Below are 17,617 nucleotides of genomic sequence, written 5' to 3'. Positions count from 1 at the left end.
ACTCCATTTTTAAACATGGCATCGTCAAACATCTCTCTTCCTCTCTGTTGGGTGGCTCCTCACTAGTTAACATTATGTAACCCGTTGTTATCTGGGCTAGACATTTTGGCAGACTCAATCAATCTATTTTCATTCTGAGGAGAGAAAACAAATCAGACAGCTTCTGAAGATCTTATTTCTGTCTTTATTGGCACTAATCCTGTGGAACATAACAAATAACCATGCCCTGTGGAAGAATATTGATTCCTCATATTAACACAATCTGTTTTCACACAGCGAAAATGCACCAAATAACATCATATATCCATCATTTTTTCAATGGCACCACATGGACTGATGGACTGTAGGCCGAGATTACTGTGGCATAGTGTCCTCTTTTGGTCAACTAATTTGACGCGCTATCTTTTCTGCATAGCACCAGCAACTATGACCACTGCGCTCTGAGATAATGGTACTTAATCAGACATGCTCCCATCGCACTCTGTCCTAGATGAATATCTTCTTCAGGGACGTTGAACCATCCGAGGACTCATTCCCGTCGGTGTAAATAAACCCTAACCATTCCCCGATGGCAAAAAAAACTCTCCTTCTCTTTAGATCACTAACAATGCCGATGGAACATCAGGTCTGGGTGACTACATACTAGGCTTATACTGTATATATGGCTTAAACAGAAACCATTACAATAGAATACATGCCAGGAACATAGAATATCATGTCTGAGTGAGTAGCCTTCATTGACTATATAAACCCAACACATACAGCTGTCGGAAATCAAAGGTCAGAAGTTTACATACACCTTAGCCAAATATATTTAACCTCAGTTTTTCCACAATTTCTGACATTTAATCCCAGGAAAAAATTCCCTGTCTTAGGTCAGTTAGGGATCACCACTTTATTTTAAGAATGGGAAATGTCAGAATAATAGTATAGAGAATGATTTATTTAGGCTTTTATTTCTTTCATCTCATTCCCAGAGGGTCAGAAGTTTACATACACTCAATTAGTATTTGGTAGCATTGCCTTTAAATTGTTTAACTTGGGTCAAACGCTCCCACATGCATTTTCAGTTGTGCCCACAAATGTTCTATGGGATTGAGGTCAGGGCTTTGTGATGGCCACTCCAATACCTTGACTTTGTTGTCCTTAAGCTATTTTGCCACAACTTTGGAAGTATGCTTGGGGTCATTGTCCATTTGGAAGACCCATTTGCAACCAAGCTTTAACTTCCTGACTGGTGTCTTGAGATGTTGCTTCAATATATCCACATAATTTTCTTAACTCATGATGCCATCTATTTTGTGATGTGCACCAGTCCCTCCTGCAGCAAAGCACTGCCACAACATGATGCTGCCACCCCCGTGCTTCACGGTTGGGATATTGTTCTTCGGCTTACAAGCCTCCCCCTTTTTCCTCCAAACATAACGATAGTCATTATGGCCAAACTAGAGGTCGACCGATTATGATTTTTCAACGCCGATACCGATACTGATTATTGGAGGACCAAAAAAAGCTCATACTTCAATATTCCAAGGTAAGAGGTTTTAGGTTGTAGTTAAAATAGTATTTATAGGACTATTTCTCTATACCATTTGCATTTCATATACCTTTGACTATTGGATGTTCTTATAGGCACTTTAGTATTGCCAGTGTAACAGTATAGCATCCGTCCCTCTCCTCGCCCCTACCTGGGCTCGAACCAGGAACACATCGACAACAGCCACACTCAAAGCAGCGTTACACATCGCTCCACAAAAGCCGCGGCCCTTGCAGAGCAAGGGGAACAACTACTCCAAGACTCAGAGCGAGTGACGTTTGATACGCTATTAGCGCGCACCCCGCTAACTAGCTAGCCATTTCGCATCAGTTACACCAGCCTAATCTCGGGAGTTGATAGGCTTGAAGTCATAAACAGCACTGTGCTTGTGAAGAGCTGCTGGCAAAACGCATGAAAGCGCTGTTTGAATGAATGCTTACGAGCCTGCTGCTGCCTATCATCGTTCAGTTGGACTGCTCTATCAAATATCAAATCATAGACTTAATTATAACATAATAACACACAGAAATACGAGCCTTTGGTCATTAATATGGTCGAATTCAGAAACTATCATTTTGAAAACAAAACGTTTATTATTTCAGTGAAATACGGAACCGTTAGGTATTTCATCTAACAGGTGGCATCCCTAAGTCTAAATATTCTTGTGACATTGTACAACCTGTCAATGTTATGTCATAATTACGTAAAATTCTGGCAAATTAGTTCGCAATGAGCCAGGCTGCCCAAACGGTTGCATATACCCTGACTCTGTGCATTGAACGCAAGAGAAGTGACACAATTTCACATGGTTAATATTGCCTGCTAACCTGGATTTCTTTTAGCTAAATATGCAGGTTTAAAAATATATACTTCTGTGTTTTGATTTTTAGAGCGTTGGACTAGTTAACCGTAAAGTTGCAAGATTGAATCCCAGAGCTGACAAGGTAAAAATCTGTTGTTCTGCACCTGAACAAGGCAGTTAACCCACTGTTCCTAGGAAGTCATTGAAAATAAGAATGTGTTCTTAACTGACTTGCCTAGTTAAATAAAGATTAAATAAAGGTGTAAAAATAAAAAATATGCAAAATCGGTGTCCAAAAATACCTATTTCCAATTGTTATGAAAACTTGAAATCAGCCATTCCGATTAATCGGTCGACCTCTAGGCCAAACAGTTCTATTTTTGTTTCATCAGACCAGAGGACATTTCTCCAAAAAGTACAATCTTTGTCCCCATGTGCAGTTGCAAACCGTAGTCTGGCTTTTTTATGGCGGTTTTGGAGCAGTGGCTTCTTCCTTGCTGAGCGGCCTTTCAGGTTATGTCGATATAGGACTCATTTTTACTGTGGATATAGATACTTTTGTAACTGTTTCCTCCAGCATCTTCACAAGGTCCTTTGCTGTTGTTCTGGTATTGATTTGCACATTTCGCACAAAAGTATGTTCATCTCTAGGAGACTGAGCGGTAGGACGGCTGCGTGGTCCCATGGTGTTTATACTTCCGTACTATTGTTTGTACAGATGAACGTGGTACCTTCAGGCGCTTGGAAATTGCTCCCAAAGATGAGCCAGACTTGTGGAGGTCTACAATTATTTTTCTGAGGTCTTGGCTGATTTCATTTGATTTTCCTATGATGTCAAGCAAAGAGGCACTGAGTTTGAAGGTAGGCCTTGAAATACATCCACAGGTGCATCTCCAATTGACTCAAATGATGTCAATTAGCCTATCAGAAGCTTCTAAAGCCATGACATCATTTTCTGGAATTTTCCAAGGTGTTTAAAGGCACCTGATACAGTGAATTATAAGTGAAATAATCTGTCTGTAAACAATTGTTGGAAAAATGACTTGTGTCATGCACAAAGTAGATGTCCTAACCGACTTGCCAAAACTATAGTTTGTTAGCAAGACATTTGTGGAGTGGTTGAAAAACGAGTTTTAATGACTCCAACCTAAGTGTATGTAAACTTCCGACTTCAACTCTATTATTGGGTATCACACAAAGTTCCAAATTATTACATGTATATTATCATTCTCTTAGATCCCTAACTATGTCCATAGAACATCATACCTGGGTGAGTCCATTGACTACTAACCCTACTGTATATGAACAAGTAACAATTATAGTAGATGATCAATATGGATGCCCTGTTCCATACAACCCATCAACTTGACCTGCTACTTTGTCTTCCAGAAACAGAGTTCTGATGATCTAAATGTGTTAAATGGACATTCAAGGCATGGGAGGTCACTCCACAGTTCACAGGGTGATGCTGCGGGTGCACTGAAGTGTGACGGGGGTTTGCAGCCAAGCCGAGCTGAAGAAATCTGTTGTTTTTCTTTTCTTCCTGGCTTTTGTAATGTTGCCAGGACAAACAGTTACAGGGGCGGGGCTAAGGGAGGCCGTGGGATGCTCCTATAGGCTATCGTAGTCTGGCCAAAGTTTACATCGTGGTGGAGATCTGTGTGACTCACCAATCACGGTGTGCCTGAAATAAGTCAGGTAAAAATCCAAGGTGGGGTGAACATCATTCAGTTATGTGATGGTCTGGTGACTCACTAGTAGGTGACAGCACACTATACTACCCAAGACCAGCATGAAGTTGATTACAAAACATAGGGATATCACATATAAGATTGATTTAAGTAAATAAGCAACAAGGCTTAAGCACCCCGATGTATATCATGAATAACACACTATGGGTTGTTCTTACTACAGTGGAAGCCAGAGTTGTATTACACCATCAAATGTATTCAATATTCATTATGCTCTCACTACTAAGTATTACAATGCAAGGCCCGACTCTGAGAAAACATTTAAAGTTTAGTCATGTACATTTGAGCCATTTACATTTGAGCCATTTACATACCGATACAGTGACTACGGTATAACAAGTTGTCTGAGCACTGTGACCACAGGCTCTATTTCTCATTCCAACACCCACACATCCCACTTCACCACCAGATACAACTGCTTTCCTGTCTGTGCAGCCCAGCTCACTGGGGATATGAAAGATGATGGAACGTATCTTGCCTTAACTCTCTTGGCCCACAGTTGACCTTTATTCAAGCAGCACAGAAAAGCAAAGTAATCAAATTATGATGATGATGATGATGATGATGATGATGATAGATAGATAGAGAGAGAGAGAGAGATTCACTTACCATGTCTATTGATGATACAGGTCCGATGCTATTGACGTATATGTCAACGTCGATAAGCGTTGGTTTAACTGTAAAAGACAGAAAGAAAAATCACGGTAAAAGCACATTTTAACCACAACAAAGTGTAGTAACACTGCCAAACCTAGGGTGCCATGTCAAAAGTATTTAAAAGGACATGCCTACATATCTGTTGTTGACTCTGGTCGACTTTCAACCGTGTCTGAGGGAGGAAAACACCTGACACATATTGATTTTGGGGGTGAACTATCACTTTAAGTGATGCCTATACATGAAGTGGTTCACCGGTTCACCAGTTTCATTCCAGGCAGTCACCTTTCACTGGAGATGTAGGAAACTGGTTTTCCACACGGCTCAAATCTATTGGATAACATGCCATACACGATTCCAACCCTACATTTCACAATTTAAAGCCTGTTCTCTGTAACTAATCTTACAAGGCGTTGCTGTAATTAGCAGTTCACGCTTGTGTGGCTAAGTGCACCTCTGTCATTGCACATTAGCCTCTTTCATAGGCTTTGGCAACTCCGGCAATTAACTGTTGAGGTGGTGCAGTACACTCACATCAGACTATGACAGAAAGATCCGCACAAAGACGTATTTAATTGCAACAGGGTGTAATGGACGAATAGATATTTGACAGTTTTGTAGAATTCAGACGCAAGAAAATAGCAGAGTACATCTTGTCTTAAAAAAAAAAAAATGTGTATTGTTATTTGATTATTGTTTACTTCAGTTTATTTAGTTAATACTTTCTTAACACTTATTTCTTCTTAACTGCATTGTTGGTTAAGGTGCATGTACGTAAACATTTCACTGTAAGGTCTACTATACCTGTTGTATTCGGCGCATGTGACAAATACAATTTGATTTGACAGGACATTATTAAGTTCCACTTTAGCCACTATCATCAAATAACACAATGTACAGTGCCTTGCGAAAGTATTCGGCCCCCTTGAACTTTGCGACCTTTTGCCACATTTCAGGCTTCAAACATAAAGATATAAAACTGTATTTTTTTGTGAAGAATCAACAACAAGTGGGACACAATCATGAAGTGGAACGACATTTATTGGATATTTCAAACTTTTTTAACAAATCAAAAACTGAAAAATTGGGCGTGCAAAATTATTCAGCCCCTTTACTTTCAGTGCAGCAAACTCTCTCCAGAAGTTCAGTGAGGATCTCTGAATGATCCAATGTTGACCTAAATGACTAATGATGATAAATACAATCCACCTGTGTGTAATCAAGTCTCCGTATAAATGCACCTGCACTGTGATAGTCTCAGAGGTCCGTTAAAAGCGCAGAAAGCATCATGAAGAACAAGGAACACACCAGGCAGGTCCGAGATACTGTTGTGAAGAAGTTTAAAGCCGGATTTGGATACAAAAAGATTTCCCAAGCTTTAAACATCCCAAGGAGCACTGTGCAAGCGATAATATTGAAATGGAAGGAGTATCAGACCACTGCAAATCTACCAAGACCTGGCCGTCCCTCTAAACTTTCTGCTCATTCAAGGAGAAGACGGATCAGAGATGCAGCCAAGAGGCCCATGATCACTCTGGATGAACTGCAGAGATCTACAGTTGAGGTGGGAGACTCCGTCCATAGGACAACAATCAATCGTATATTGCACAAATCTGGCCTTTATGGAAGAGTGGCACAAAGAAAGCCATTTCTTAAAGATATCCATAAAAAGTGTCATTTAAAGTTTGCCACAAGCCACCTGGGAGACACACCAAACATGTGGAAGAAGGTGCTCTGGTCAGATGAAACCAAAATTGAACTTTTTGGCAACAATGCAAAACGTTATGTTTGGCGTAAAAGCAACACAGCTCATCACCGTGAACACACCATCCCCACTGTCAAACATGGTGGTGGCAGCATCATGGTTTGGGCCTGCTTTTCTTCAGCAGGGACAGGGAAGATGGTTAAAATTGATGGGAAGATGGATGGAGCCAAATACAGGACCATTCTGGAAGAAAACCTGATGGAGTCTGCAAAAGACCTGAGACTGGGACGGAGATTTGTCTTCCAACAAGACAATGATCCAAAACATAAAGCAAAATCTAATCTATCTAAAAAATACAGTTTTATATCTTTATGTTTGAAGCCTGAAATGTGGCAAAAGGTCGCAAAGTTCAAGGGGGCCGAATACTTTCGCAAGGCACTGTACATTTATGGCAGCAACTTTTTGAAGTCATTGGTAAAGTACTTTAATTCAGGGTTACCCAAATTCAGGCCTGGGTACCTCTGGGTGCACATTTAATTTTTTCCCCCTAGCACTACACAGCTGATTCAAACAACCAATTCATCATCAAGCTTTGAATTAATTGTGTAGTGCTAGGGGGGGAAAAAACTAAATGTGTCCCCAGGAGGGGCCCCAGGACCGAGTTTGGGAAACCCTGCTTTAATTGAAGAAAAATGGCGCTATTGGAATGTTATTCAAAGTTGTAGTACAGTAGTTTTACTGTCAAAAGCAATATAATCATGACATATGGGAAGGTGAATGCACTGCCCACACGAATCCTCTGTAGAGTTTCCACATATGTTTGTTCTACGCTGCTTTGACTAGAGTTTGTCCACTTACTGTTACTGTTATCAGAGATTTATTTGCACCAAGGCCAGCCCCCCCCACCCCCCCACCCCCACCCACACACACACTTCGCCCTCCCTGCCTCCCCTTCCTTATCAAGCAAGCATGATTACAACTCCCCATCTGCAGAGTAAAATGCCCCCATGAGGGTTTTAATGGAGGAGCATCTTTTACACACAGTTAACCTGTCAATATGATGAGAAATACACTTGCCCTCGTCAGCCCCGCCGGTCTCATTCACCACGACCGCTCAATTCTCCTAGTTTATTCTCCTAGTTTATTCCCCTTACATTACATTACATTATTCCCCTTACCTAGTTTATTCCCCTCACAGAAAACAAAATGTTTTCTGTGGCCTTTTGCATCGCTGTTGTCTGGTCTGATCTTTTCTGAGCTGGCATGTTTCAGGGTAGGAGTGCTGATTGAGGATCAGTTTTGACTTAGATTACATTGAATATGATTACATGGACAGTGGGATCCTGATCCTAGGTCAGGCACTCCTATTTTGAGATGGTAAGAAGCTATGTGACAGGCTCTCCAGTGTCTTTGTAGCACATGGGGATGGGTGAAACGTACTCCTCAGCCTGAAGTGTCGCCACTTGCGCTGCTGAATCATTAACTGTTCGGTGGTGCCGACTGGTGAGATCATTTGGGAGGGTGGTCACGTGTGCTAGCAAAGCAGATGTCCAGGGTCTGCGTCTCTAGCCCAGTAAATGAGCACAATACCCTCAGTAAAGCCACTCTCGTCAGCCTCCAGTCGCTCTCTTCCCCTCTACCTCCTGTCAGCCAGAATCGTGACAAGCTAATTTCATCTTTCACAACAACAATCCAAACACAAACATCTTCAGACGAGTTCAATGGGCGCCGGGTGATATCTGTCATCCGTCTTAGGAGTCGTGTTAACAGTGTCTGCATCCCAAATGACACCCTATTCCTTAAATAGGGCTCTTAAATAGGGCTCTGGTTAAAAGTAGTGCACTACAAAGGGAACAGGGAACATGGGATGCGGCGGGGTTGAATCAAGCCTTACTGCACTCTGTCTAACTGTCTTCTACTTCACTCTGCCAGACAGACAGAGGTCATTAAAAGCGAGGTGGCAGACAGACAGGACCTAGTGTGTTCTGGGAGTTTGGGGACAGACTATATTAAAATAGGAAGTGAGACATTTCAGGTGGCTGTGTCCCTGGCCTCCGCTGCAACCTGAAACTAATATCCTCTACTTGTCCTTATCAAAAGAGAGACCAGCCAGAGAGAGCTGTAGTTGACAACCACAAAGCATGTATTGGTGACAGTATTGCTGTACAATTTCAAAAAGTACATTTGAAAATGTTAATGAGACCCAATCAATCATACATAGTGGAAAATAAATGATGTGTGTATATACATAATGTAAACACAGTAAGGGCAGGTGTAGTTTTTGTAGTTAATTTGCAGAGAAATACACACAGAATCCATACAGGATCTCTAAGACCTGATATGTGGTGTGTTGGTTTTGTCACAATTAACACCTTCTGGCTGCATTTACACAGACAGGTCGATTCTCATTGTTTTTCCACTAATTGGTATTTTGGCTAATCACATCAGATCTTTTTACATCAGTTCTTTTTCAGAGCTGATCTGATTGGTCTGTTTTGGCTGCCTGTCAAAACGCAGCCTCTGACAAACATTTTGAGTGAACCTGCAATGTGTTTCCTCCTTTATCTGCAATTGATTGAATTAGGGACCCAAGTCCACATAATTTCCTGTTGCCTCTAACCATTGAATTGATTTTCATCTGCTTCCCCATGTCTTGTTAGGGTCCCTAACAAGACTTATTAGGCCATTTTCTTGAAAAGTAGACATAGATAGACCGGGGACACCATGATCTAATCTCACCAATTACTCACCAAATGGCATGAGGATATGGGGGCTGCTTCGGAACAAAACAACAGCAAATTAATCTGTTGCTGGGTTCCAATGTTTGTGAATGCCCCGGCTAAATTGCCGAGTGTCCCTTTAATGATAGCACAGGGAATGGGTTAATAGCCTATCAATCCACCAGGCCCTGCTTTACTGGAGTTGAGACCTGTGAGACCCACACTAACAGTATTAAGTTCAGCAGAATAGGAGGGGGCATACGGCTAGAGCTCATTATATGAGAGAGGCTTTGAACATGTATTGTGCACCTCTGGCGATCCTATCTTCATTAGGATGTCTGGTTCTGTTTCAGGTCCTGCCTGAAACATTGTGGCTCCTGCTAACCTGATCACTGTAGAGCCGGAAGAGTTGGCTGAACTTTACCTGATGGGAAACAGGTGACATTAGGTCAAGTGATCTCTGTTAATTTCTGATGGAGGGGAATCTAAGATGGATGCTCAGTTGCTTGATATGACCAGTGAGGAGTTTCCTCGATGTGTCTGTGGGTAATTTATAGCATCAATCTTGTACGGTCCAGAAGTTGGACAAGTTGGTTGATATACAGTACCAGTCAAAAGTTTGGATACAGCTACTCATTCAATGGTTTTTCTTTTTTTTTTTTACTATTTTCTACATTGTAAAATAATAGTGAAAACATCAAAACTATGAAATAACACATATGGAATTCATGTAGTAGCCAAAAATCTAAATAGATTTTATATTTTTCAAAGTAGCCACCCTTTGCCTTGATGACAGCTTTGCACACGCTTAGGATTCTCTCAACCAGCTTCATGAGGTAGTCACCTGGAATGCATTTCAATTAACAGGTGTGCCTTGTTAAAAGTTAATTTGTGGAATTGATTTCCTTCTTATTAATGCATTTGAGCCAATCAGTTGTGTTGTGACACGGTAGGGAGGTATGCAGAAGACAGCCCTATTTGGTAAAAGACAAAGTCAAGAACAGCTCAAATAAGCAAAGACAAACGACAGTCCATCATTACTTGAAGACATGAAGGCAGGTCAATCCGGGAAATGTCAAGCACTTTGAAAGTACTGTATTAAAAGATGTTTCGTCTTACACATTCTAAAAGGGCAGGTGAGGAATGTAAAAAGTAAACACACACACACACACCACCACCACCACCACCCACCCACCCTGAAGCATATTCAGTTCCATATTACATCCCCTCTTTCATTAAAAAAAAATCCAAATAAAGATTAGTCGTGTATTAAAATCGTCAGACGGCTTCCATTTGTATTATACTGTATATTTCACAGTAGATTCTGACAAAGTCTGGGGATTACACTGAGCTGGTTACAAAGCCCTTTGCATTTCAACTGTGGAAATAATCATTTGTATTCCCCCCTTAAACACCCTAGTAATCCTTAACAATGGGAGGGTGGAAGACACTCTTAAGAAGTTGAACATCCATAAGGATAACCTCCACTCACACCCTTGCACCTCAGCAGTGCCCGTATCAAGCCAATCAAAGTATTGCATGATTCTCTGGGCACCTGCTAGATTCAGGAAGTGGGGATGGCCGTGGTGGAACTAAATGAGGAGTCAGAGATGAGTGCTCCCCTGATCAGATGTGGGTTCCATTTAATTGAGTCTGTCTGGGAATCTCGGCTCTCCTCTCTGGTGGATGATCTAATCTAATGACATTTCAGGGGGCTTAAAATAGAGAAAGGGGTATCAGGCATTCCCTGTCTGCTGGAAGGTTGCGTCAATGTGTCACTCTGGAGAAGCTTGAGAGGACTGAGTTTTCCCAATGTAGCTAAGCCTATAGTATTCTAAAGTCTACTAAATCTACGACCATTATCCATATACTACACCTGAAGTAGATCCAATGACTAGACCCAATTTTGTGGGCCCCTGTTCTGAAATCAATTCAATAGAAAACTGGATTTTGCGAGAGGACTGAGACTATCCAGTGCAGTCAAGCGAAGCCTTTAAGATTCTACAAGTTTACCACTCTCTGACCCTTGTCCATCTACTAAACCCGAGTGGATGAAATGTCCAGACCAATTCTGTGACCCTCGGTTCAAAAATCATTTAGATAGAAAACTGGGTGCTGTGTCTCTGATGACATCACTTAAAACAGGGGATAACGGCTCTGGAAGAATACGTAGCTATCGTCAAGGATATTAACGCCAGATGGCCCTGCAAACAGCACAAGAAAATCAATGGCAATACCGTCCATACAATCCAGGTAAAGCTGCACCACTTTCTGCGGCCAACCTTGCCCGAAATATCTAAAACCGATTCCATCGGATTGTGATCCAGCCAACGCAGCTTTAGCACTGGAATCTCCATTCCTAAAGAGACTGTCTAAAGACATTTGCTGAGGGCAAATGTGGAGGCTGTGCAGTCACATCTGACCCAGTGGAAATGGGTAGTAGGTGTGCTGTATAGCCAGTCTGGCAGTGTGTCTGGGTGAGCAAGGTTCATCTCCCTGAATAAGTGCCATCCAACGTTCAGAAGGAAAAATGAGTGTCGACCTTGGATTGCCTTCATTGTGAATCTGGATGGTGTGATTTTGAAAATGGTTCAAACTCAATGTGGGGGTCAAGCTTTGCATTGTGCTGGACTATAGCAATGCTACCCCCTCCAGAGTTATTGTCATGGATGAAAATGTAGAACTAATGTTTAAAATGCATCTTTTGGGAGGGGATAAGCATTTCCGTTGAACAAATCGGCCGCCAGGAACAGGGATGTTCAGAGAAGAGCAGCTGCATTCATTCTAAATCCATTCGTGTCTGAGGGCAATTTATATTTAACAGTGATGCACCTGCGTTTTTGTCAGAAATCAAAGTCCCTCTTCAATCATTTCCAACAGCAGCCTGACTAATGCCGGGGTTGTTAATTCACACTTCAAAAAGATAGACTGGAGTGAGGATCTCCTCTTACCCAACCACCCACTCTATGCAAACACACTCACACACACCTTCACATGCTGTGCTCAAACACACTCACACACACCTCACATGCCATGCTCAAACACACACACACACACACATATAAAGCCATGTTTTAGTTACTTGTCAGAACTTTTTGGGAAGTAAATATGTATTCCCATTAAAAATCATAATCCTAACTCTTAACCTAACTGTAAACCTAACCCTAACCTTAACCCCAAACCCTAAACCTAACCCTAACCTTAACCCCAAACCCAAACCAAACCCTTAAACCTAAAATAGCATTATAACTTTTCAGGACATGCAAAATGTCATGACTTTTCAGAATTGTTTTTGAGTTCCTGTCTTTTCAGGACATTCTGTTCCGGACAAATAGGAAAACAAGTTCACACACATACAAACACAGACTGGTGTAGGTACATGTCTGACGAACGTGACACTTTCCCATGTGCTACAACAGCTGGCAGTGGGTGGCCATGCCACTCAGACAATTAGCAACATCAAGTGTTACTCACACTCTCACACCCTTCAACCTGGAAATAAACCTGTGACTTACATCTTTCAAGTGGACATGCCCTGACAGTCATCAAACATAGCCCAACACATCCAGCCTAGCCCCATAGACATCTAGAGAAGCAGCCAAGGTTCAACTCTGTTCTCCGTGAATGAATCCCTCTGAATCCTCCACTGTGCCCGTGCCTGCACCGGAGGAGTGCCACGTGAGGTACTGGTACTTCCTGAGTTTGATGCTGATGTACCGTGGTGTGATTCCCAAACTGGGTGGCGCATCATCTTGGCATGCTGAGGAATAATATTCTGACCCACTTTGTCTAGGATCCCCTGACAACCCAAAAGGAAGCTGACATAATAAGGACACAAAAGCAGCCACTTCCCTCATGTGAGCTGAACCGAGAGATGCATCAATATCCATAATCTGTGAGGTGATGTTGGAGCTCAGAACTCAGGCAATACAATGTCCCAAGGCGCAAAGCATTGTAGTATACGGCTTGTATAACAGGCATGTAATATATTCATACATGTTTATGAATATACAATGCATATTATGGCATTGTACAGCATTCAAAAGGAGCATATGTCTACAGTAAATCTGTGGTTTACATGGCCACGTGAATAAGAGACAATAATACATAATACAATTAGAATAAAGAGTACATTTGACCCTATTTGTAATACATTACATCTGACCTTCAGACATGACTGTAAAACCCCTGCATGCAAAAGGGGCGGGATGGGACAAAAATTTGGTCCTGGTATTTTATCCACACAAGCCCACATCACTGAGCGGACTACCAACTCAAAGCAAATTGCCACTTGCCACATCATCATGATGATGATGATGGTGGAAAATTACAATTAGCTTTTTGAAAGTTCTATATCTTGAAAACGAGATTGCTGACATGCAAAACATTATGGGACTGTATCAACAGTGGACTAATAAAATAAATACCAAAATATAATTTTAAGCGGATTATTCCTTTAAGCTTTATACGTTATAAAATCCAAGCTAATGACTTAGGATATATTGCAAATTAGAGCCTGTCATGTGTGTTCCCCTGAATCAACACATACCCTAAGTATCAATTACTAATTACTAGCATTATGCCATGGTGTAACTGGTGCCACTACCTTTTACAGTTGGTGGCACCAGCCCATGATTTGGTCGGACCCAAATCATGAGCAATCATCTAATGAAGTCATTCATAGTGATTTATTAAGAAGTGTTATAAATAGACTGCTGAGGTAATCAAGTGATATGTTGCTTCATCCAACACATCATTTAATGCATCCAATCAGGTATGATTCAATACGTTTTGATGTGCAACCTAATACAGTGAATATCATGCTTTTTTTTTTTTTTTTTACCATACGCACAACAAGCTTATTTCTCAAAAATGTTGTACACAAATGTGTTTACATCCCTGCTAGTGAGCATTGCTCCTTTGCCAAGATAATCCATCCACCTGACAGGTGTGGCGTATCAAGAAGCTAATTAAAAAGCATGAGCATTACACAGGTGCACCTTGTGCTGGGGACATTAAAAGGCCACTCTAAAATGTGCAGTTGAGGTAGCATGCAATTGGCATGTTTACTGCAGGAATGTCCACCAGAGCTGTTGCCAGAGAATTGAATGTTCATTTCTCTACCATAGACTCTACCATAAACGGTCTCCTACATCATTTTAGAGAATTTGACAGTAAGTCCAACCAGGCTCATAACTGCAGACCGTGTGTATGGCGTGTGGGCGAGCAGTTTGCTGATGTCAACGTTGTGAACAGAGGGCCCCATGGTGGCGGTGGGGTTATGGTATGGGCAGGCATAAAGGGAACATAATTGTATTTTAGCGATGGCAATTTGAATGCACAAACATACCGTGACGAGATCCTGAGGCCCATTGTCTGACCAACAGATGCATATCTGTCTTCCCAGTCATGTGAAATCCATAGATTAGGGCCTAATTAATTTCATTAAATTGACTGATTTCCTCATATGAACTGTAACTCAGTAAAATCAATTAAATTGTTGCGTTTATATTTTTGTACAGTATAGTTCAGTAATGTTCTATCATTTAGTTGTCAGACTCAGGGAGCTAAAATAAACTGTATGTGTCTACTGTATGAAGACAGTCTTGTGGGAAGAACTCAGTTCCCTACCAGATAATTAACATACATATCCAAAATCTGTCTTTGGCTGCATGAGATGGTTGTGTCAAGTGCAAATGTTAATATTTTATGACCAGCATTGAGTTTCTGACAACTTCCTTTCATCTAGATTCCATTTGTAATCAACAAGGGACAGATGGGGAGATGGTTGTTTCACGGAAACTAACCTAAGCCTACTATACAATACAGTGCCCCACTCATTGTTACCATGGACCGGTAAACAAATAGGCTGCCCAAATGTGTATCTGTTTATCTGGAATGATTTCCTCCTCCTGCTTGGTTGATAAGGTTGTCAGGTGAAGCTCTGAGCGCGTTGGTGGAACAAACACGCACAAAACCACCAGTGAGCGAGCACCGCGCCCGAGGAGGCCAGTTCAACACCATGGACAGCGCGCTTCCGACGTAGCCATTGAAGGTGCGCGTATCACCAAAGCAATTTAGACACGCCATTGAAAGTTTTTGTAATATCCGCAGTAAAAATACAGAAATGTAACTCACCTCCAATATCAGGGCGTAGTGTCTTGTCGTAGTCCTTAAGTAAGTTATTTAATATGAGCGTGGCCTCTGCCTGGTGGTTTTTGGGAGCCAGCATCTGACTGACAGTAGTGTCCTCATAGTCCCCATCGTAGTCCCTTGGGTCTGGGTCGGAACTAAATATCATATAAAAAATAAGTTAGTTTTATTAATTTTAAAATAATCTCAATATCACAGACATTAGATTATATTTCATGCATTAAAAGTCGATCAGTCTTAGTCTTACAGGCCTAGATTTTTGAATTCAGTGCATAACAAGTGCAGATGAAACCAAACTTTCAACTGAAATCGTACAAGAAGTAATTTATTTAACAGAAAAAAATATAATCCAAAATCAAACACATCTCAACACAAAACCAATTATTACGGACGTTCCCGGTTTTACATACAGTAATTCAACTAGGCTACCTACAGAATTTAACTACCTATTTATTTTTTGATAGAATAGACTATTCATATGCAAACACGTTCGACAGTTAATAATGCAAATGGAGAGTATAAATAGCTATTTGGCCAAACAATGATTCTGAAGTTCAATTAATACTCTGCAAGCGCGTCGGTGTTGTTGCGTATCAAAGACGCGCGTGACATACACAGCACATAATAGGCTCTAATTGATTTAATTCATTTGACTACAATTCACATTTCGACTATGTAAAAACAACACCTATTATCATAACAGTCACGAGACTTACCGCACCCGTTGGACTGACAGAAGTAAGAAAGACACCAGCAACTTGGTTGTCATTGTTCATGAAAATGACTTATGATGAAGACGGTGGAGACTTCTGCGTTGTTAGAGCGGTGAGTAGAGGGAGCCAGGGAGGAGAAGGAGCGGTATATATAAACTGGAACTATTCACCCAGTGTATAGTTTCCTATAGGAAATCCATCAAATCTCCTGATGATCGACCATGGATTAGGTTGAATTCATCCGCGTTCGGAAGTCGCCGAGATTGTTTGAGCCGCTCCGGTCCTTCTTTGCAACGTCAATGATCAACGTCTTAAACAGCAGCACCCCACCTCCTTCCGTTCCATTCAATTACAGTAACCAGTTTATGCACCGACATGATGACGTTATCGTTCACACGATACAGTAGGGCGTCTACCTACAGATCGAGACTCGTAAAAAGCCATAAAAAACATTAAAGTATGCAAGCAAAATCTTAACTTTGACTAGCCTATTCACTTTCAAATGTTTTTCATTACAAATTGTAGCTCCTTAGATCACATATTGCTATATTGCTATAACACGCTTTAACTTTAAGATAAATAATCACTTGATACATTTCAAGCAGAAAGCCACTGGAAAATGGCACCATATCCTCTCAAAGTTGCTCCCTTTCTGAGAAAAGGCTGGTTCCCTACATTGCTTTCCCAACCAAAGTCGTGCTCTCCCTGTTTTTGGGATACACGAAAAATGTACAGATTAACTATTGCAGGCTAAACCCTGACACATAATGCTATTGGCCACATTCGTGTTGGTTGCGTTCGTTTAAGTAGCCTGCTTTCGATTAAACCTGTAAAGATAATCAACAAAACGTGAGGAAGTTTGCACTGAGAAGCCAGACCACCTCCCAGCGGCTGGCGGCGGTACTGCAATTTAGGGCTACTATGTCTGTCCAACCTGGTCTCAGAGCATTTCACAATATTCTGTACGTAAATCTCAAATACTATTTTTAGTATAATATTTTACGTTTTGTACGGTATGTATTAATTAGTGAATGTCCACCACCCATTTCGTATGTTATGTTACAAATTACAATTCTTATTTTATGTTACGAATTTACAAATTTGTAAAACGTACAATATGTTATGAATTCTTGCTAGGTAGCTAGTTAGTTAGCTGGCTAACGTTAGCTAGGCTAGGGGTTAGGTTTAAATTTAGGGATTAGGTTAAAGGGTTAATATTAGGGTTAGGGCTAGGGGAAGGATTAGCCAAAATGGGTATGGTAAGGGTAAGGGTTAGCTAACATGCTAAGTAGCTGCAAAGTAGATAAAAAGTAGTAAGTAGTTGAAAAGTTGCTAATCAGCTAAAATTGTCCGTAATGAGATTCAAACTCACAACCTTTGGGTTGCTAGACATTCTCGTTATACACCTACTCAACCCCCCCGACCAACCATCATACTTTTGGTTTTGCCTTAAGTAACCATGTTTTTATACCAAACGCAACATATCGTACTAATTTGAGAGTTCAGGATTTACAATTACTATCTTAAATCTAGTCTATGAGACCAGGCTGGTCTGTATGCCAGTGGAATAATACTGTAC

The 17,617-nt window shown here is 41.1% G+C and overlaps 1 protein-coding gene across 2 annotated transcripts in view; it reads right to left on the bottom strand.

The window, feature by feature from the left end:
* The window catches only part of LOC139373187 (gamma-aminobutyric acid receptor subunit gamma-3-like), a 42,284-nt gene extending 25,890 nt beyond the window's left edge, over positions 1-16,394 (bottom strand). For both annotated transcript variants that reach the window (XM_071113366.1, XM_071113365.1), the window contains exons 1-3: positions 16,042-16,394; positions 15,311-15,462; positions 4,700-4,767 (exon numbers count right to left, since the gene is read on the bottom strand). In XM_071113366.1, the coding sequence (XP_070969467.1) occupies positions 4,700-4,767; positions 15,311-15,462; positions 16,042-16,094 (273 nt within the window). In that variant the 5' untranslated portion in view covers positions 16,095-16,394. The remainder of the gene's footprint in view (positions 1-4,699; positions 4,768-15,310; positions 15,463-16,041) is intronic.
* Positions 16,395-17,617: the final 1,223 nt, after the last annotated feature.

The sequence above is a fragment of the Oncorhynchus clarkii genome, chromosome 18 (genome assembly GCF_045791955.1).
Source record: "Oncorhynchus clarkii lewisi isolate Uvic-CL-2024 chromosome 18, UVic_Ocla_1.0, whole genome shotgun sequence".
Taxonomy (NCBI): Eukaryota; Metazoa; Chordata; class Actinopteri; order Salmoniformes; family Salmonidae; genus Oncorhynchus; species Oncorhynchus clarkii.
Note: the sequence above shows the minus strand (reverse complement) of the source record. Positions and strands in the feature narration are given on the sequence as shown.